The 22231-nt window shown below is 43.0% G+C and overlaps 2 protein-coding genes across 4 annotated transcripts; both read left to right on the forward strand.

Moving 5' to 3' along the window:
• Positions 1-2035: 2035 nt before the first annotated feature.
• Positions 2036-5653, forward strand: calr3b (calreticulin 3b). The gene is made up of 9 exons (XM_042706926.1): positions 2036-2225; positions 3143-3244; positions 3355-3558; positions 3801-3895; positions 4000-4209; positions 4371-4484; positions 4580-4723; positions 4824-4916; positions 5050-5653. The coding sequence occupies exons 1-9, from the start codon at positions 2135-2137 to the stop codon at positions 5245-5247; spliced, it is 1251 nt and encodes a 416-aa protein (XP_042562860.1). The 5' UTR covers positions 2036-2134; the 3' UTR covers positions 5248-5653.
• An 883-nt stretch (positions 5654-6536) lies between these two features.
• Positions 6537-22221, forward strand: LOC122132129 (epidermal growth factor receptor substrate 15-like 1). Of its 3 annotated transcripts, XM_042706923.1 has the most exons (20): positions 6537-6852; positions 7552-7593; positions 7735-7824; positions 8239-8286; positions 8891-8986; positions 9111-9179; positions 9433-9558; positions 9693-9752; positions 10392-10667; positions 12841-12998; positions 13600-13756; positions 14658-14720; positions 15570-15661; positions 16346-16418; positions 16835-16996; positions 17325-17522; positions 18886-19062; positions 19873-19987; positions 20973-21067; positions 21294-22221. In XM_042706923.1, the coding sequence occupies exons 1-20, from the start codon at positions 6709-6711 to the stop codon at positions 21414-21416; spliced, it is 2364 nt and encodes a 787-aa protein (XP_042562857.1). In that variant the 5' UTR covers positions 6537-6708; the 3' UTR covers positions 21417-22221. The 3 variants fall into 3 exon arrangements, with proteins under 3 accessions (XP_042562857.1, XP_042562858.1, XP_042562859.1); XM_042706924.1 differs by lacking the exon at positions 14658-14720; XM_042706925.1 differs by lacking the exons at positions 20973-21067; positions 21294-22221 and having other exon boundaries at positions 19881-19981.
• Positions 22222-22231: the final 10 nt, after the last annotated feature.

Raw genomic sequence — 22231 nt, forward strand, 5'->3', positions numbered from 1 at the left:
ATTTTAGATGAGGCGCAGCTCGTCAAGATCAGATACATATTAATATTTATTTTATCATTATTTGTTTTTTACTTTTCATAATGACTTTTACTTTTCATGAGGTATGTGTATGAACCGTTTTCTACTGTCGGGCGCTTCACTGCAACTGAACAAACTTACCACTCTGCTACTTCAGTTTGGTTTCAGAATGAGAGAATTTTAGGAGGAGGATGCCATGACTGTGGCTCAACTAGGAGTCAGGTGCAAATGGGCCTTGTCCTGACAAGCTAGACTCAAAGAGTAATGTAAAGGGAAAAGAATATGTGTTCCCACTGTCACAGTTGTTCAAGAACACGGAGAAGCTAGGCCATGCCTGATGCAGCCTCTGTTGATTTTCTGTTCCTATAGTTGGCCCTTTTTTTGGCTTAATGCCTGATGGAGATCTGTGACGTAATGTGCTTTGGTGAAGTGGACTGGAGTGGGTGGTCGGGAGGGTATTGGGGTGGGTTGTTGGGTTGGCCTGTGCCCGTGCAACATTCAACACAGGAATGTTTATGATTAAACTGTTACCAGAGCACAAAATTGTATACAACAGCACAACGTTTTTTATAGATCTAGCCTCATAATTTTGTTGTCAAAGTGCACCAGATTGATGCATTGAACTTTAAAATGTGCAAAATGTTCTTATATATAAAATATATTCCCCCGGGGAGCATGCCCCGGACCCTCCTAGGGGGTTCGCATCGTTGTCACCTTTTTCATCCCTGATGAGTTTGCACCCCTGCGAGTAAAAGACAGGATAGCATTGGGATAGGCGATTAGCGAATGGTGTTTATTGTAAGTGTCATTGTTTATCATCTATGTCATATATTATTTAACCTATAATATGTAGCCTACAATGTGCAACAATGTGAGTGTTAAGCAGCAGCTATATCTGTCAGTCAGGTGTCAGCCACAGCTCTACTTGCTAACTAACTTTTTAACATTAGCAGTGATACTAACTACAGTACTATGACATTTCAGTTTCAAAAGTCTGGGTTACTATTGAGAGGTAGTTGACAACTTGTCAATAAATTAAACCACTTGAAAGCAACAAAATACAATGCATTTAGTTGCCTCAATGGCCTTAACATTTTCTATGCTGGAAAAACCTACACCTGTCACCCATCCGTGCAGACCAGTCACTTATCAGCCAAACACAGAGGTTAAGCCTACTGCAAGGAAGCTTGCGCATGATGTCAACGAAGTTCTTATCACTGATATTGGTTCTTATTATCTGGCAAAAGTTTGTTCCCTTTACTACTCTTCATTTCAGCCACTTTTTGATTAGTTTTAAGCAGAAAACTCTTTGTTTGACATTCCCCTTGCGATTTACAAGAACAAGGGTAAGATAAAATGCTTTTATGAATACAGGCCCAGTCAGTGTCCCCGTTTTTCGATTACAAAGACAAAAACATGACATGTTTTGGAAGTGTTAACGTGTCTGAACTGAAAATGTCCCCGGATTTTGTCTCAGAAATCTGGTCACCTTAATTTAAGGATGTTGAGAGAAATATCTGATGGGGTTTAATGCTATGGGAATTTGTTCCTTATTGTTCAAGTGTTCTGTCATCCTCTGACTAATCAATAAGGATTGTTCTGCAATAGAGTTTCAATTTTTTTAAGTGAGTGGCTAAAAGCTGCATCGGCATGATATTAATAAAGTGTTGGCCAAAGCAAAACATGCTTAAGGCTCTGAAAATAAACGAGTGTTAAATGCCATCGAATGCTTTTTAAAAATCAAGAAAAAGTACATAACTATTATCTGATATTAAATGTGAGTAATCCACTACATCAATCATATAGTCCAGTAATTTTAGAGTCCAGGAGACTCTTGTTTCGTTTAAATGAGACGGAAGCCAACATTTAAAAATCGTTATTTACTAGGAAACTATGCTGTAAAATCATCTTCCGGCAAGGGCGAGTCATGCACTTCGTGGTCTCCTCTGATTGGTCATGGGTGTCAGTTTTTCCACCAATGAACGACAGACATCTGTTCACCCATGCTTCTCTGAAATTGCCAGATTACCCTCTGAAGATTTGGTAAAGGTGGGTAGTAGAGGACTGGCAGCACTGCAAGTGAAGAACTTCGGAGAGGTGTACAGAAGAGGCAAAAATGAAAATAGCCGTCGCTTTCTGCACGATTGCTGTGGTAGCATTATCAGTAAACGCTACCGTCTTCTTCCAGGAGCAGTTTCTGGATGGAGGTAAATTTTGTGTAGCTAATGGTCACGTTTACTGTTAGCGAATCAAACCTCAACGCGGTGGTTCTTCTTTCTACTTTGATGCTTAACATGTTATTTGGATAGCTAGAGAGAGCATTTAAGCGAATGATCAAAACTTTTTAAACGGTATATATAATGTTACTTATCTTTGTCGTTACATACTTTGCTTATCTATCAACCAAGTCCGTGTTTTTATCATAACGCTGGCTAAGTTTCATTCGAGTAGAAATTCAGCTGGCTCCTAGCTACAACGTTAGCTCTTAGCTACCGTCTAAAGTTATCTAATAAAACCGGGTATAAAGTTCCTTGAAGTCTCAATGTGATGAGACCGCTTGGTTGAGACAAAATGCTTTCTCTTCTGTCAAGGTTCAATACTGTCTTAACAGTGATGCATATTAAAGACTTGAAAGGCGTCTGGTACTCTAAATGAGAGATTAGCCTGGTAATGTTAACAGTTTTCGTTGTCAAATACCCTAAAAAGCTAATAGTTACTGAAAATATTTTAAAATCAAGCGTTGGTTATGTGATCACATGACCTGAATAACGTGTCTTAAACGAAAGTAACTTGCAAGTGTGAACCCCGTCACTCGGTAAGTAGTAAGGTCCCTGTATTACTGGACTTGGAACAGGAAGTGTTTCCATTTTTGCTTATAAGCGGTAAGCGACTATAAGATGTTTACCTAGTTAAATAATGGTGTACAATTCAGCTTTATTGACAAAACTAATAGCAGTCTATGAGACTGCCGCCTCTAATCTCTCAAACTTCATTACTACTTCCTCCATGCTTTTCAAAGTCCCAAATATCCATGTTGTTGTTGTTGATCACTCTCTGAGGACTAGCCTCTACCATAGGGACATATGTTAATCACAATAACAGTCTTCTATTTTTCCCCATACAGATGCTTGGAAGAGTCGCTGGATGACCTCTGAGCACAAGTCTGACTATGGCCAGTTAAAACACACTGCTGGAAATTTCTACGGTGATGCAGAGAAGGACAAAGGTGACTGTGCATCTGTTATATTTATGTGCTTCATGTACATACTCTTGCCATCTCTGAGTCAAATTGATAATTTGGTCACAAAGCTGATGTTTTTTAATCCCCATTTGTAGGCCTTCAGACCAGCCAAGACGCCCGTTTCTATGCACTCTCTGCCAGGTTCGAGCCTTTCAGTAACGAGGGTAAGACTCTAGTGATCCAATTCTCTGTGAAGCACGAGCAGAAGATTGACTGTGGCGGTGGCTATGTGAAGGTGTTCCCCTCCACCCTTGATCAGGCTGACATGCATGGAGATTCCCAGTACTACATCATGTTCGGTGAGTGTGCTATACATCCTGTGTTTAAATCATGTGACGCACACATGGAGACAGAAGTGCCACTGACTAATTAATATAGCAATAAAATACAGTCACCCACTAGCCTGTTTTGACAATGCTGCTTTGGATACAATTAATTAAGTTAAAATAACTTTTTTACATTCACATAGATTCACAATAGTGCAAGGGGGCAAGAATTCTTAAACTGATATATTAAATGTTGGCATCTTGACTCCTGGCAGGTCCTGATATCTGTGGTTACAGCACCAAGAAGGTTCATGTCATCTTCAACTACAAGGGCAAGAATCACCTCATCAAGAAGGAAGTCAAGTGCAAGGCAAGTACATTTTTAGCAGACGTAAAGCTGGAGACAAAAAACCCTTCACTGTTGACATATTGTCGCCAGAAGTAACTTTTCAGCTTTTATTCTCATTGTTGCAGGATGATGAACTTACGCACGTGTACACGTTGATCCTCAACCCAGACCAGACCTACGAAGTGAAGATCGACAATGAGAAGGTGGAGTCAGGGTCTCTGGAGGAGGACTGGGACCTTCTTCCCCCTAAAAAGATCAAGGACCCCGAGGCCAAGAAACCAGAAGACTGGGATGACCGCCCCAAGATCGACGATACTACAGACACCAAGCCTGAGGTATTCCACACTACCTTTCACGTCTTTGCACACATGACTTCTCCCTTGTTTTGATATTTATTGACTGGGACACGTTGATAAAGTACACTGCTTGCCTGGTTGTAAACTGGTTGATTTGAATCTTATTACAAACTACATTTTAAATCAATTTCTTTCCTAAGGATTGGGACAAGGCCGAGAACATCCCAGATCCTGATGCCAAGAAGCCCGAAGACTGGGATGAAGACATGGATGGCGAGTGGGAGCCCCCTATGATTCCTAACCCAGAGTACAAGGTAGGTGTTTCACCTTGGAATTGTCTGTTGCTGTGCGGCATAAAATACACTATCCCTAAACACTAATAAGGTGGTAATCACTGCTTTGTCTACAGGGAGAATGGAAACCCAAACAGATTGACAATCCTAACTACAAGGGAGCGTGGGTCCACCCTGAAATGGACAACCCTGAATATACTCAAGATGCTGAGATCTACAAGTTTGACAGCATTGGTGTCCTGGGCCTAGACCTGTGGCAGGTAGGCACTACAGGTTATTTGTCAGTGATGCATGAGCTAAATGATGAATCCTTTCAAATAGGGTTTGGAGACTAATTCATTTTTTTTTTGTTATTACCAGGTTAAGTCCGGCACCATTTTTGATAACTTCCTCATCACAGATGACGTGAAGGAGGCTGAAGATTTTGCCAAAGAGACTTGGGGAGTTACAAAGGTATAGAACGCTGGATATTGTGGGAAGTGTGTAATGCAATACTGAAAGAGTTATTCAGCCTATAAACCTACAGCACGTAGAAGAAAAACATTGTCTTATTTTGTTTCAAATCCTATTTGGTTCTCTGCGGCAGGACCCAGAAAAGGCAATGAAGGAGGAGCAAGACGAGAAGAAGAGGAAAGAGGATGACGAGAAAAACAAAGAACAGGACACAGACCGGGATGATGACGGTGAGGACGAGGAAGAGGATGGTGAGGAAGATGATGAGGAGACCGATGAGCCCGACGCCACGGAAACGGAAGAGAACGACCTACCGAAGGACGAGCTCTGAGTGATAAGAAGGACCTTTCTCCGGCACGCATCTGCTGCGCTCTTATGGTTGCCAGGGAAACCACCAAAGCGCATACCTTCCTGATTTGCGTAGTGCCATTATGGGATGTGACTTGCTCCCAGTCATACTTACTTTGTGCAGGGACTGAGGGAGAGTGGCTCATATCAGATGTGATAATTTTTTTTCTTCAATTTTTTTAATTTTAAATATATTTTTTTTAATGCCCATTTCCCCAACCGTTCACTCCACGATACATGTGCACACACAAGCTGACCCAGCTAAAATGCCCCTTTAGAGTTTCAGTTTTACAGATCATTCACTCAACCATTTATTCTCACTGCACAAGATAGGATGATCAAGCAATACACAACTATGGTGTGATAACCAATAAAAGAAACTTAAAGTGGCTAGATTTTGAACATTATTTCATTTGTAGGTCTTAATATGTGCACTCAGCTTTCTTCATAGTGGTTTTTTTTTATTAAGTTTGTCTGGGTTTTTAATGAAATTTAATTTCCAAAGCTTTAGTGAAACACAAAATTGTTACTGACCAAACTGTCCGCTCAGTGCTGTATCTCCCAAACTACATACTGAAACCAGAAAAAACCCGTCTGTAAAATAGATGTGTAAGGTATCTGCTTGGACTACACTGAGGATGTTTGGCTTACCTGTTGAATGTCACTAATTGAAAGTATGACTTGTGTGAACAGGCATTTCTTTAATTGCAGTTCAAATACAATTGAGAATTTACATCCTTTTTGGCACTGATATTTTTTTATTTGCTGTAGCACACTGCTTTTCTACACCTCTCAGAATTGTGTCCAATGAAATTTTGTGTGTTGTTCCAACTGTTAAACAAATTATGAGCAGTGGGAGCTCTTTTGCATACAATTTCACAGCAAAAACTGTGACCCCGTCTTTGTATAACTAGTCAATTATGATCTGAGTTGTGAACAACTCAGCCTAAATTCTGAGAGAGTTTATATAGTTTTTTACTTGGTATAAATGTTTTGTGTGGGACTTGCTTGGTCTGCTTTATATTGAAACTGTCCCAAGTCCGTGCATTCCACATTTGCCCTGTGATCTGTCCGCAGTTGTAGACAATTAATCCACATTGTGGATTCTGTCAACATTATGTTCTTTTACCATCAGAATGTCATAATTGATGCCAAAGTTTAAATAAAAGATGTTAATATTACACTGTGGTTTATTCAGGAAACTGGTCTTAACATTTGACCTCTAGACATCACGCCATGCTTTTAGTGCCATGAAGTGCCTCGAAACATTTTTATGCAACCTGTACTATAACGCGAATAGTCATTAGGCTATTACGCCATTTTAAGTGTAGTTTATGAATTTCATGAAATACCTGTCTGTGACACTGAATGAATGTCAGAAAACACAATGCGCTGAGTAACTGAGGAACAGCTTGTTTGGCCATTGAGTTTCGGCGCACACGAAATGAAGAACAACGAAAGTAAAACAGCGTACATCCACGTCAGCGCACAGATGTTGACAGACAGGAAGAACTTGCACGCAGGGTGGACGGGAGCGCGCACGCTAAGCGAAGAAGGAAATATGGCGGCCCACATGACACTAGCCCAGGTAATAAACTGATATGTTTGGTCAGCATGTAATAAACATAAATAAAAAATAAGGTGCATCAAACAAAGGCAGTGTGATGAGCTTAATGGGAGTCTTTGGAGGGATATATTTTGAAGTTTAGAGAGAAAGTTGACAGGTCTGACTGACGCTAACTTGTCCAGATGTATTCAGTGCCGTGGGACGTCTATGTTTTCGTAGACTGATAAGCTAGCCATTTAGCACAACCGGCAAATTGTAAGCAACAGTGTTTGGGTGTGTTAGAGCAAAGACGAAAGAGCGAATGAGAGGAAATGTTCCATCCCAGCTTAGTTCAGAGAATTAGTTAAAATAATCACTGCAGAGATCAGACTTGTTACTTTTTGTGAAGTTTACTGATTAGTCTTAGCAGCATCATATTTCATAGATTTATGGTTGGCTTGTTGATAGTAATGTTTTTTTATTCGGTAAACCAACGTTCCCCTTTCAAACGTCATACTTGATGCAATAAAGCTAATTTCAATCGGACGAAGAACAACTATTGAAATTGATCTTAATGTTAAATAAGAATCCGGACATAACCTTCTGTATTGAGTCGAATGACTGGCTTGCCACCATGTTTACAGTGACGTCAAAAGGGCTGTTAGCTAGTTATGCAGGAGATGGAAAAAATGTAATGTTACGTGTGTGTGATATTTTCATTTTGTTTATGGTCTGGTCTAGATATCAAATGGAAACGCAGCTTATGACCATTTCTACCGACAAGTAAGTGTGCTGTTCACAGCTTTACTGTGAAGGTCTCATATAGCGTTGACTTTATTTTCAGTTTTAGTAATTTATTAATTTCATCCAGTTTAACTAGCAACATAGATTACAAGCATCCATGAAGTTACACTGTCCCCACAGGTGGATCCTGCAAACACTGGAAAAGTGGGAGCTGCAGAGGCCGCCCAGTTCCTAAAAAGATCTGGCCTCTCAGACAGCACTTTGGGAAAGGTAGGAGAAGCACAGTTATCTAATTCAAGCAATGGCTCATTTACTGACTCAGTCACCACTCATTAATTAGCGATACAAACATACACAGTACAAATACCATATCAAAAGAGTACAAATACGCGAAACCTGTATAATAAGCAGAACTGTACAATAATTCCCATTGCCTGAAGCAAAATGATGTATGACTTCCTTATCAAAATAACTTATCCTGGGCTGACTAGTTGAAGTGGTTCACAACTTCTGCTGTTGAGACTTCTTGTGAAGAATGCACATGTAATGCTTTAGTGATGCTTAAAACAGTGCCATCTTAAAAGAACAGCACATCCCTCAGACATTTACAACAGCAATGATTTGCTGGATTACTCTCTTGTTCCAGTCTGCTTTAAACGTATTGTTGTTGTTGTTTTTTTTCAGATTTGGGAATTGTCTGACACAGACCGTAAGGGCTATTTGGACAAACGGGTAAAGTTGGCCTTCCCAAACTTTTCTAAGGCAAAATCTTTCAGTGTCTGGTTGGGTATAGACATTTTTTAAAAAAGCTAAACAGACCTCAATAACTGCTTTAGGATCATTAATAGAGCTACTATTCATAAAAAACTTTTATAACATTGCTTCTCATATTGATGCAGCAGAAGGCATTACCAGGAAACAATCACAAGAGGGTGCTGTTATGAAATGTGGGGTGTACATATGAGTGCGTCTGTGGTCTCTAGGGGCTCCGTTGCAGGGATACATTGTAGTATGTATCTGTGGAGGACTGCCTCCTAATGAATCAAGGCACCCTCTAAGGACTACCACAAACACTTTTGCCCCTAAAGACTTTCGGCCTTAGGCTTTTCTCTGCATTGTGCTGAACACTGTGGTGTAAAAGAAACAAGCTGGACAAGATGTACAAGTTTGAGTGTAGCGCATGGTTTAACCATCCTTCAAGCACGCATGCTGGTTATGGCACTCAGGCGAGTCTATATAAGAGAAATCAAAGGAAAAATAATGTGACCATGACATAAAAAGTAATTCCTATACCCGTTCATTATCATTGCTGACCCTGTTCTGTTTTGCTCTCCAGGGATTTTTTGTTGCTCTGAGGTTGGTGGCCTCTGCCCAGAGTGGCAATGATGTCAGCCATAACAGCCTAAACCAGGCCGTGCCGGCTCCAAAGTTTGTGAGTAGCACAACCACACTGACTCTCTCTCTCTCTGTCTGTCTCTCATATGCTTCGTATTCCATTCCATTGAAATGCACGCATGAAAATGTAAGCTGTTTCTCTGGGTTTGTTGTTCTGACAGAGGGACACAGGCAGTCCATCCCTGAGTTCAGCCCCTCCTCTGTCCACTGACTCCAGCTGGACCGTTAGGGTAAGTCCGTGTGTGCTGCGGTTCTGAGTCCCTACCCTTTTAATGTTAGTCAAGCGCAGAGGAAAAATAGTACACTTCCAGCTATCAGTCTGGTTACGCAGGATGGTAATGTAATAATAATATCAAGGACCTTCTTAAACAATAATATTGCCTGCTTATACGCAGATAATCAGTAGGTTGTGGCTGACTGGTTTTACATGGAATTGTATCCCTCCTCTGTTTTATCCCTCGTCATCCTGTCCCTGTCTCGCAGTCTGATGAGCGAGCCAAGTTTGATGGGATCTTCGAGAGCTTGTGCCCTGTGAAGGGCCTTCTCTCAGGGGACAAAGTGAAGCCGGTCCTTATCAACTCTAAACTCCCCCTGGATGTGCTCGGCAGAGTGAGCACCTGATGCACCACATCATTGTTATTGTTATTGCTGCTGTAACAGCAGTAGTAGTATAAGTAGTACTATAAATTAATAGTCATTTTGTTATGTTTTCATATATTCATTTACATATTTCATATATTCAGATTTGGGACCTCAGTGATGTTGACAAAGATGGACATTTGGACAAAGACGAGTTCACAGTGGTGAGTTGGATGCTTATAGCTGGTAGCACATTTCTCACTGATGTGTTTTAACCTGCCCTTGCTTGAACTATCACAAAACCTTGAGTAACACTGTGATGACCTTTATCTCTCTCTTCAGAGAGATATCAGGAAGGTGTACTGTGCTAAAGGCGTGGTTGTGGTGCTTAGTGGCTTCACGACGAAGGAAAAACTTCCAAATTGTGAAAATGTTTTGACTTGTCAAAAGTAAAATGTCAAAAGTGTTTGATATGAAGGCTAAAGCACTTTAACTCATTTACCTGTTTTGTATGTTGGTGATTGAGGTATGATCTCAATGTCTACTCTAGACATTGTACATCGTCTGTCAATAGGTGTGAGTTGTGTCAACACAGGAAAAGAGTCCTGTTGTGTCACAACTAGGGGTGGACTCCACCAACTAGACTGCCAACAAGACCATTTCCAACAGGGATTTTTTTTTACCAATGCTGTTTTGGGTTTTTTCAGTGCAGTCTACACAGCGTGTGCGTGTGTGTGTGTGCGGTGTGTGTGCTGTATAGGAGAATAAAACACAACACAGTGCTAGCAGATGAATACTGTTTCACAGAAGTCAGCCCCCTCACCATGCATATTTTGTTTACACCTTGATCTCCCTCTCTGCAGGCTATGCACCTGGTGTACCGCGCCATGGAGAAGGAGGTGGTACCCGCAACCCTCCCCTCCTCCCTCATCCCTCCATCCAAGCGGAAGAAGATTGCAGGGTTGCTGCCGGGCTCGGTGGCCGTGCTGCCCTCCAGCCCCTTCATGCTGAAGGACAGCCTGGGCCTGCGCCCCACCACCTCCACCCAGGGCAGGCAGAGTCCACTGGGCAGCAGTGGTGGCGGTGGCCCAGGCAGCCTGTCCCCGAAACACTCCTTTAAGAGCAGCCAGCCCCCACAGGTAAAATACACACACACACACACACACAAAGGCACAGATGTACAGACAAACAAGCTCACACATCCCCAGACAGACGCAGGTGTGTGTTCAAACATCCAATGACACATACACACAGACACATATACACACTTTTTAAGACAGGTGTGTACACCCACCCAACCTCCGTGCACTCAGCTCATCTTCCATGTGAGAACCAGAGCACTGTAAACTGCTAATACATCTACATCCAGTACAACTCTATACAGTAAACCACATTAACCTGTTGTATCCTTGGGCACAGTTTATCCACAAGGAAACTTCCTCATTCTTTTCTCTGACACAAATCACAAAAGCACACACACACACACACACACACACACACACACCGCCCACAGTGGTTCCAACCCGCAGAGGCAAACAAACCTGAACAACCCCAATCCCAACCTTATTATGCCTTCCCAGAAGAGATGATACACACAAACACCCACACCACACATACAAACGCACTCAGACATATGAAGATGTACACACATGTGTTTACACACACACACACACACACACACACACACACACACACACACACACACACACATACACATATGGAGCTATGTAAACATGGTTACATACACACAGATACACATGTAAGTACTCACATACACACACACAATTACATTCACACACTAGCTCAAGACACCCTTAACAAAGAGTAAAGCCTGGAGCACTCTTAACCCTCAGGAGTAATCCAGCCTGAACTAAGAGCCTCTCCTCAGGTGCTTCTCAGTGAACTCTAATCCATTCAAAGCTCACTAACAATGCAAAAGCCTGCTGCATATCAACACACTCACTGGTTTACATCATATTGAGTTAAAAAGCAGCTAAAGGAACCAGAAACCCTGTAGAACACAGAGCTAACCAACACAAACGAGAGGCAAACGTTTTATTTGTTAGAATCTCTACAAAAAGGTCATACAGGTGTACAAGTAAAGAACGCCACATAGAAGACTGGTCCATCTGTGATAGGATAGTGTTTGGACAACCTATTAGAAATGGAATCTTTTTTTCAGGGTAAAAAAGCAGATTGCATTTGCTCATAGTACTTACAGCATCCAGTAGATATATTTTACAAGTGTTTGTGAACACTTAAGAACTGACCTACAGCTTGTACACATACTGAAATGACAGACATGTTCTGGTTCTGATTTTCCTCTACTTTGAGCCCCATACGTGTGCCGTGTTTACAATGCAGTCCTCATGTGGGTTTTTAGGATTGTTAGGCTTGGCTTGTTCTTGGCCAACACCTGTTTTATATTATCCTTTTATCCTTGGCTGGATCTTTTCCCCTACTCTTTCTGACCTGGCTGTAGAGGAACTGGTCCCGCGCAAACCTGATTTTCAGTCCTCTGGTCAGGTTGCCCAGCATTCTCCACTTTCTGACGAGCCTGTATCTGTTCCCTGATCTGTCCTCCACCGGCACCACCACCCCAGATGAAAGCCATGTTAAACAATAGCACTTTTGCTTTTGATATGCGTCCCGTATATATCTACCTCTAAGAGCTGAACAAAGGAGAACAACATTCCAGCCAGTTTACATGCTAAACAGACTGCTCCCAGCAGTTTCATTTCTGAAGTGACTTAGAGTGAGTGTGTGTTGGGGGTTTGCCTTTGGACACTTCTTTAGGTAGAGAACCGGTTTGGTGAGCTGAGGAATGGGGATAGAGTTCTGGTAAGAGGATAGTACAGTCCCCGCCACCTCTGGCCGACACACACACCACCTGCGCTCTCTTGTGCAAGGAAACCATGGCTACACAGCAGTTTGGCTAGAATGTCTCTTAGAATGGAAAGACTAGTCAATGCAGGGAAATAGAGACAGCAAAACTGTTAAAGCCAGCGGTGTGAGAGGAATTGAAAGAAAAAGGTAGAATAGGTCAAAATTTATATTTTACAAGTGGTTTAGTTGACAAACAGTTTCACCCACTAAAAATCTCAAAGAATTCCAGGGTTGACCAAATAATTATGGCCTTCAGAAGCAGGTTTATTTAACACAAAATGGCACTGCTGGTTGACTTGAAGTGCATCAAAGTCATGCCATGTAAACAAAAAAATAAACTCATTCATTGATTAATGATCAAAAACGGATATGTTTTCATGTGTCTTCTCTTATCTGCCCTTGACTGTGTGTGTGTGTGATTTCTAGCCTGCAGTGAGCTGGGTGGTCCCGCTGGCCGACAGAGGGCGCTATGACGACATCTTTGCGAAAGTCGACTCTGATATGGATGGCCTGCTTGGGGGCGCTGAGGTCAAAGACATCTTCATGAACTCAGGACTGTCTCAGAGCATGCTCGCACGCATCTGGTGAGAGAGAGACAGAGAGAATTTAAAAAGAGAGAGACAGGAGATATAAAAAGACGACATTAGAGACAGAATGAAATTCAGTAATAAAGAGAGAAAGACATCATAACCAGCTAAGTGCTTATTATGTAAGACTGCTTTTGCCTTGGCCTGAGGGATACTTTCTCTTTTTGAGTCTATGGGATAGCCCTCATCTATCAGTAATGATTCTTATGAGGAAAGGAAACACTGGCCTCTTTGAGGCAGCTACTCATTTTAGACCTGAAGAATTCCAAAAAACATCCTTCAGCTGCTGTTAGTCAGATACTGGACTTATGTGGGTGAACATCAAGATGACACATTTCAGCTTTTAAGTACCCCCCACCCCCCCTCTCTCAGCTTTCTGAAGCAGCTCTCATCCTGGCAAGGAAAGAACACTCAGTCAAAGCAATAACAAAAAGCAGACAATCATTTGTGGTCCAACATGAATGTGTGCTCTGACTGTGCACATACCAAAACTTCCCACAAACCTTTGCTGTCTATCTTTGAGAACAAGGTCCTGGCCGCTGGTCTGTTAGCTGGTCGCTAACCACAGGCCTGTCCTCTCCTGCGCTGGTTGTTGCAGGTCTCTGTCCGACACCAAACAGATGGGGAAGCTGTCCAGAGAGCAGTTCTCTCTGGCCATGTACCTCATCCAGCAGAAGGTCACCAAAGGCCTCGACCCTCCTCAGGCCCTCACCCCAGACATGATCCCCCCGTCAGAGAAGGGAACACCGGGGCCCGTGAGTAACATAGTCAACACACACACATACACACACACAAACACACACACCTCTATACACACACACACACACACAATTATACACTTATACACTCACAGTTATACACACACATACAGTTATACATACACACACACACACACTTAGAACACAAATACAAATACCCACACAAATGTATGTATGTGTGCGTATATGGACACACGTACACAAGTACAAAGATCCACTACCTTCTCACCAACCATCAGCCATCGGCAACTGTGCATTTGAGTGACATATTGCTGATGTTCTCAGAACGGTCCATTCAAAGCTCTAGATCATTTCTATCTGTTAATGAGAGCCAAGTTTTGACTGAAATGCTGAAGGAGAGCGTTCATGATGCACAATCCTGCATGAGGCCGCAGCTTAAATCAGCGTCTGCTGGCCCATTATGGTGACAGCGGTAGCCATTCTGACACCTTCTCAATCATCGAAAATGTTAAACTCTGTTTAAAACTCATGTTGCATGCACCTGAATTCTATCAGCTATTGAGCTGAATTGATTCACTTTATAGACTGGGCAACATTAATCTAGTCTATGCTGGTGTGGCTTGATGAATGTGTGATTTGGGTCTTTGCTTTCTGGGGCCTTGTGCAGGTTAATGGCTGCTAAATTTCTTCATATCTCTCTGTTTTATACTCATACTTTGCTCCTACCTCTTGAAGGAGGATGACTAATTCTGAAGTGCATTTCATACATCCCAATCAAATTCCCCATTTTTTTCTGTGTGTGGTTCACGTCTGTGTTTACCCTCCTTCATGGCTGTGTGTGTGCGTGCGTGTGCGCGAGCATGTGTGCGCGTGTGTGTGTGTGTGTGTGCGTGTGTGTGTGTGTGTGTCCATGTTGTCTTAATCCTCTCTCCTGCAGGGTTGCTATGGCTTTATGGCTCCTCTTCTTACCCCCCAAAGGGCTGCGTTTAACATTGGCCGCGTGAGTAATGCCCCCTTGCGTTGGCTAGAGTAGAATAACATAGAATACAAAAATACATTCCTATGATCGTCACCCACTTCTGTACCTGTTGGCGATCCTCATATTGGTTGGTTTACATATATCTCTGGCACTATTTCTACTATGTTACTGTACCAGGTTTCTCAACTCTGTCTCTCTGAGCTGTCTCATATCTAAGCACATACTGCCCTCTAGTGTTAGAATTGCACAATTCTATACCTCTAAAGCGGTCATGACTTCGTTCAAGGGATATCAATAGCTTTCTGATATTTTTCATTTCTAGTTCCTTATCATGTGTTTCTTCTTCTTTTGTGGTTTATAGAAATATCACCCCTACCTTATGTTATAAAGAATTACCCAGTTCACATCACTTCACTTCACATGAAAGTGAAAGGTTGGATGAGAGAGTGTGTGTGTATAGAGGTGTGTGCTGTGAACTGGTGCCACGTGTGAACGCTGTGGTTACACCTTGGTGAGTGACTTTGCCACACATCCACTCTGCCTTACCACAGGTGCAGCCAGTGTGTGTGTTTGTGTGTTTGTGTGTGTGTGTGTGTGTGTGTGTGTGTGTGTGTGTGTCTTTTTGGTACTTCCAGTAATGGGCTCATTTTGTACACTCTTCTGTCAGTATACATCTCTCACCCTCACTTACATACTCTCTCTCTGTCTTTGTCTCTATCTCCCAGTCTCTCTGTTCTCAACCCCGCCCCCCCCCCCCTCCTCTGTGTTTAATATCCACATTTTCTCTCTCTCTCTCTCTCTCTCTCTCTCTCTCTCTCTCTCTCTCTCTCTCTCTCTCTCCATGTCTGACTCTGTGTCTCTCCTCTGCAGAACACCATCAGCAGCAGCTCAGTGGTGGCCCTGGAACTCACCGGGACCAAAGAGCTGGATGACATCATCCAGGAGATCAACCAGCTGCAGAGGTGAGGGGGCTCAGTGTCCCAAACACCACCAGTTGAGGCTGATCTTGTCATCGCGGTTAGGCTTCTCACCCCTGACGTTTTTGGTGAATTTGGCTAACACAGAATGCACAACTAGTGGGCCGCGCGGAGCAATTAGCTGAATTTGAGTGTATGGGATTAGAATTGCATATTTAAATAATTTACATCACGCAAATAATATGACATGGGTTTTCAAGGTCAACCCTATCAGTATAGTTAACTAAAAACCCCTACTGAACTTAGAATTGCATATTTAAATAATTTACATCACGCAAACAATATGACATGGGTTTTCAAGGTCAACCCTATCAGTATAGTTAACTAAAAAACCCTAAAGAACTTATATGAGAACTAACAGGTTGTTCAAAAAGTTACGTTCATCGCTCACACTCTGTCTCAGTAATTATGTGTATCACTGCCAATGGTAACTTGATGATGAACTTTAAGATTCAGGGAATTTTTCCCTTTGATTTCTACGTCCCAGATACTGTTACCTGAATTTATGCACTTGCACTATGCATGCACTTAGTCCGCTTTCACTAAATCTAAAATAGTCCCATTACAGGACTTTAATTCACTTTACAAAAATGTCCCAGAACCATTTGTTTTTATCAGATAGTTTCCAATAATAATCCTGAGACTTAAAAGTGTTTAATGTCCTCACAGGGAGAAAGTTACAGTGGAGCAGGAGATCAGGGAGAAAGAGGAGACCCTGCGACACAAGAGCAGCGAGCTTCAGGTAAGACGCGGAGCACAACTGTGTTTCCCGAAAGCATCATCGAACAACCACCGTGGTAACTGTGAACAGGGAGAGTGTTTCAAAGTGATTATCTCTCTATCATTTAGCTTTGGCAGTTGTCCAACAATGCTTTCAGGAAACACACCCCAAGACACGCAATAGTGTGGTTAACATCTAACCATTCGGCCTCAGCTGATACTCCACAGAAGCAGCTCTTTATATGCCGAGATGCATGTTGACTGGTGAAACAGCGGGCTTGGTGACACTGTCTTACACTCACGCCAGAGCTGGAGAGTGTTTTCCAAAGCAGATGGGTCCCCCCTCTGAGCTGGAGTGCCTATGCTAATTAGAAACATTGGAAAGCTGCTGTGTGGGATTTAGTGTGTGGGTCTGAGTGGTGGATGCTGCCTTCCTAGGACATGCAAGGGGAGCTGGAGAGGGAGACCAGCGGGGTGCAGGACCTGGAGGCCCAGCGACAGGTGGCCCAGGACCGGCTTCAGGAGATGGACCAGCAGAGGGCCAAGCTGGAGGACAAGCTCAACGATATGAAGAGCAAGTACCAGATGGAGAGCCAGAAGGTGAGCAGTCAGACCTGCACACACACAACACAACGCTCCGTGCGTGTGTGCGTGCGTGCGTGCGTGTTTGCATTACACATGTTTGTGTGTAAGAGCCACCAGGCTACTAAAGGAGCTCCCCCCCCAGGCAATCAGACTTTTGAACGCACTGTGTTCACAACAACTCTGTGTGTCCTGCACTGTTTTTCTATTTCTTATGTAAAATAGTATTTATTGTTACACTAGGTCTCTATTGCTCGTAGCTTGATTGTTCTCTCCCTTGTACGTCTGCTAAATTACTAAATGTAAATGTGTGTGTGTGTGTGTGTGTGTGTGTGTGTGTGTCCAGGTCTCATCGCTGCAGCTGGAGATCAGCTCTCAGGAGCAGGAGGTGCAGAGCCAGGAGAAGGATCTGAGTCGCACGCGCACAGACCTGTACTGCCTGCAGCAGGAGGAGAGTCAGCTGGAGGAGCGCATCCACGCCGGCCAGGCCAAGCTCCAGAGCATCCTCAACCTGCTCAAGACCTCTAAGGACGAGATGGAGGAGGTGAGACACACACACACACACACACACACACACACACACACACACACACACACCTGCAGAGCATCCTCAACCTGCTCAAGACCTCTCAGGACGAGATGATGGATGAGAAGCTCACACACACACACACACACACACACACACCTCCAGAGCATCCTCAACCTGCTCAAGACCTCTCAAGATGAGATGGAGAAGGTCACAAACACATACACACATACACACACACACACATACACACACACACACACACACGCAAAGCAAAGCACACACCTACAGACCTACACATAACAAACCCATAAGGGCCCTAAAACCTTATTCTTAGCTAAGATTCTTCTGTTAAAAAAAATGGTCTCAGCTCCTGAAAGATATTTAAAAAGTGCAAAATTGGCTTTGTGTATACGTCCCAAAAGTGGATACAACAGATGTTCAAAACTGATAACTACAACAGTACAGTTTTGGATGTTGAGGTGATTATTCTTAGGTCATGATGTATTTTGTCTTTGTTGTTGTATGTCTGTTGTGCCCTTTTCACTTGCTGCCTTCTGTTAAACGACACACTTCTAGTCACACACACACACACACACACACACACACACACACACACACACACACACAGAGTTGTTGTGAACACAGTGCGTTCAAAAGTCCGATTGCCTGGGGGCCTGGTGGCTCTTATGTGGAAGCTCCTGTACCTTTGTCCAGACTGCATGGGGGAAAACTGCTGGGGGAAGGGTGGGAGGGATGTCTGGTGATGCTGGAGGCTGTGCCAATGCAGTGTTGGTGGTATAACTCCAGTAAAGATGGAAGTGCTAGTGCTTCAGTCTCCTTTAGACTGTACAGGCAGTCATTTGTCAGAAACACAACATTCTAACACAAGTCTACCGCTCTCAGTTATAAAAATACAATGAAATGCTAACCTGACATTATAAAGCAATTAAAATCACTTGTGGACAACAAGGCCTCTAGAACTTGTGGTTCTTGAGCAGTGGCAGCCCACTAGTGTTGTGCAACTTTTGAAGTGACTTTCTCAACTCTTCACACGCTTGATTTTCATTGCACCATGTTACTAAACAAGTAGATGTGATGGGGAAAGTCTTGGCACCTGCCGCAATCTTTTATGGATGTTTTTTCTTTTCTTGTAACTCTAATGTCTATCCATCTGTATGCATGTATTGAACAAAAATATAGTCACATGGAACAATCTCAATGAATTTAATTTTGAGTTATATATACCTACTCAGACACACATACTCACCATGTATAATAGACCCTATAGACATGATTTCATTGTTTGTTTTGATGTGAAACATGAAAGAGTAAGCATGACATGTTTTTTATTGTAGTATTTAAACTTCTCCCCCCCCAGGCAAAGAGTGAGCTGACCCAGATCAACAGCAGCCAGCAAGAGCTGACTAAGACCATTGAGGAGTACAGCAAGGCCTTGAACGGCAGCCTCAGTGACCTGACCCGCTTCCCTGAGCTTGATGACCCCCTGCCCAACAATAGGCCTCCGGAGCGCCTTAATGGGGGCCATGACGGCATGGTGCGTGTGTTTGGATAGCGGTTTGTGTGTAAATGTTAGTTTGAGTGAGTGTGTGTGTGTCTGTGTATATTCTTGCATGTATGTGTGCGTTGTGTACGCTTGTGTGTATGTTTGTGTTTAAGTGTATGTTTGCTTGTGTTTGTGTATTGTTTGTGTGTAAGTGTTTGTTTGCATGTGTGTGTTTGCTTGTGTTTGTGTATTGTTTGCGTGTGTGTGTTTGTTTGTGGACATTTGTACTTGTTTGCTTATGTGTGTGTTTATATGAAGGTGTGGTTTTAATCCCTCACTCTACAGTGGGTTTAACAGACATCTTTGTGCCGTCTGAAAAAATATGTCTGAGAAGCTCATCTAGTTTGAGCTCATCTCACGTGTTATCCTTCACAGTATCTCACAGTAGCTGAATGCCGTATTTCCATATGAATGCTGTCGATCGGTGCGGCTTGGCTCAGCTTAGTTTGTTATAGTTTCTATTCAAACTTTCCAGATTCAACCTTTTAAACCGGATCTGCTTTATACGTGTCTTGATATACAAAAATACAGAAACACTACGGCAATGATGACTGAGCCCATCACAAAAGAGATGGTATCCTTGGCGTCACTCGGCACGTCTCAGGAGAGGGTACAAAATGAGCGTTAAAAAATGAGCGCTTGTTGTTGAAGCCCCACGTTCCTCTGACTGAGACGTTTTGACAGCTGTCCCTTACCTGACCTCTCTATTTAGCTGAGTGCTGTTGTATGGGGTGTTTGTATGGGGAGCGAGGCCTGACTGTGTGTGTGTGTGTGTGTGTGTGTGTGTTTCTTTCATGGCAGGAGAGCAGCTCCAGCTCCTTCCGGTCTAGAGTAGCCATGTTCAACACTACTGCCAAAGACATTCCAGCAGATCCCTTCAAGTCTGAGGATCCATTTAAATCAGACCTCTTTCAAGGTAAACCCATTTCTCTGCTGTCTTTCTGAGTCTCTCGCTTAACACAAACACACGTCGCTTTGCATCCATTTCAGCCTTTACTGGGCTTCTTTGATCATATTTTGTCTGCTTGCCTGGCCCGCCTCTCTGTGTGTCTTTCTCGCCCTCCATTCCTTCATCGTTCTGCCTTCCTCGCACCTTCTTAGGGTGTCAAACACAAAAAGTACTCTGAATTGTCCATCACTAAGGCAGCGGGCGTCCTTAAGACCTGTAGACATTGTGAAGGGCATTGGATATCCATGAGTGAAGAAACTGCCACCTCTTAGGCAGTGGATGCTCTTAAGGCATGTGATCATTCATAAGTCCATTTGGTATCTTTATGGGCAAGGGGCATTCAAATGTAGGGCTGCTAGTGTAGGGCTGTTAGATTATGGTTCTGGTTCTAGATTATGGTATGATTATTAGTTTGGTCAACATCGAGATCACAATTATGTAGCACGATTACTCTTTCAGTGTTTCCCCTAGGATTTTTTTCAGCAGCGATATGGTTGTGCACATGGCCTGCGACACTGGACCCCCAGTGCATTTATTTAATAGAATTGTTTTTTAACTTTATTAGTAGTAGTATTCTGTATATCATGTTTACTTATTGTATTATAATAATATATTAACCTATATTTTGTTTTCTTTACTTTTTAGTAAATAGACCAATACATACAGGCAAGTGTTATTTCAAATCATCTTTAGTTCATTTGTGTACTGTTTAATGTTTTTTTTTCACATAAAAAAATATTAAACCGTAGCTGAGAGTGAGTCTGGGTACTTATTCATTGGCTGAGAGTGAGTATGGGTAATTATTCAGTAGCTGAGAGTGAGTCTGGGTACTTATTCAGTAGCTGAGAGTGAGTCTGGGTACTTATTCAGTAGCTGAGAATGAGTCTGGGCAGAGGGAGGGGCGTCACTTGAATGTTAAGACTGCCACCATCAGGTGTCTCTGTTCCCTCAGATCCCTTCGGAGGAGATCCTTTCAAAGAGAGTGACCCTTTCAAAGCTGCCGATCCGTTTGCGTCCGCAGACCCCTTCGGGAAGGGTTCCTCAAAGGTAATGTGTGTGTTTCTCCCTTTTTTTTCCTTTTTTTTTTCTTTCCTTCTCAGAACTGTTGCCAAAAGTGTTTCTATTCTGCACATGATTCCCACACCTTTTTGAAAATGTTTTCCACACCTTTTCTTAAATTACTGTGCTATTGCGCTATTTCTATACTTTGTTTTGACACTATTCTAACTATTGCTCTTTAAACTGACCGCTCCTTTCTCTCTCCCACACCCAGCCCAACTTGTCTCGAGGCGGCAGCCCTTTTGCCCAGTCCAGCACCAAGCCCAAAGACTCAGGTAGCCCATCCATCCATCTGTCCGTCCGTCCGTCAGCCAGTCAGTCAGCGCCCTGTTATTAAGCATCGCCTCTCTCTCTCCGCGTGTGTATATATATATACACACACTAACCACAGTTGTCTCTGTGCATTGTCATCACTATTGCGATACACACACCCGCCTCACTGAAAATGGCAGCCCTCCTCTGCCTGTGTGCAGTTTGACACAAGGCCTTTTATTTAGATCTGTCTGCCGTAGACCCAGTGTGTGTTTGTTTGTCTTGGGCCGGGGCCTTGTGTTGTCTGCCCTGGGAGTAGAAGAAAACAAGGGAGGGAGACAGAAAGTGGCTCAGCTCCCGCAGATGCCTTTTTCCAAATCTGTTCTAAGAAGTCCCAAGAAGTTCTAAAGTAAAAGACCATAAACCTACACTGTAAACTTGTGTAAAAACTAATTTGCAGTGCGAGTCTGATGGACATTTTGCGGCTCAGCCCTTCGTCTTCGTCGCATTTGGCTAGAGCAGGTTTCTCCTTTTGTCATAAGTGAAGGTGCATGTATTATACCCTACATTGATCCTTTTAGCAGACGCTTTTATCCAAAGCAACTTACAGTACATGTGAAGTATGCATATCATCAGTTTGTTGTCTCAGTGGGAACCATGACTTAAGTGTCTTCAGCATCTTGTTGACACCCTTGCTGTTGTTGAGTGACAGGAACACAAGACCAGAATGTTAGAGATACAGGCCACCAGTCGTGCTCCTACCAGCTCCGGGCTTGCAAGCGTTAGTGGGAAGGGGAAGTGCCACCCCCCTCCAATGCCCCATAATTTAAAGTGAAGCTAACATGAGTCGTTCCACTGAGAAATCTACCTGTGAACACGATCATAAAACAATTTATACAA

The sequence above is a fragment of the Clupea harengus genome, unplaced genomic scaffold (assembly GCF_900700415.2).
Source record: "Clupea harengus unplaced genomic scaffold, Ch_v2.0.2, whole genome shotgun sequence".
Classification (NCBI taxonomy): Eukaryota; Metazoa; Chordata; class Actinopteri; order Clupeiformes; family Clupeidae; genus Clupea; species Clupea harengus.

Excerpts from the sequence above, each read along its gene's own strand:
- LOC122132129 (XM_042706923.1), top strand. The coding sequence starts at position 6,709 with ATGAAGAACAACGAAAGTAAAACAGCGTACATCCACGTCAGCGCACAG. Across the intron at positions 7,825-8,238 it reads CAGACAGCACTTTGGGAAAG|ATTTGGGAATTGTCTGACAC; the intron begins GTAGGAGAAGCA and ends GTTTTTTTTCAG. Across the intron at positions 9,753-10,391 it reads ACAAAGACGAGTTCACAGTG|GCTATGCACCTGGTGTACCG; the intron begins GTGAGTTGGATG and ends CCCTCTCTGCAG.
- calr3b (XM_042706926.1), top strand. The coding sequence starts at position 2,135 with ATGAAAATAGCCGTCGCTTTCTGCACGATTGCTGTGGTAGCATTATCA. Across the intron at positions 3,245-3,354 it reads TGATGCAGAGAAGGACAAAG|GCCTTCAGACCAGCCAAGAC; the intron begins GTGACTGTGCAT and ends CCCCATTTGTAG. Across the intron at positions 4,210-4,370 it reads CTACAGACACCAAGCCTGAG|GATTGGGACAAGGCCGAGAA; the intron begins GTATTCCACACT and ends TTCTTTCCTAAG.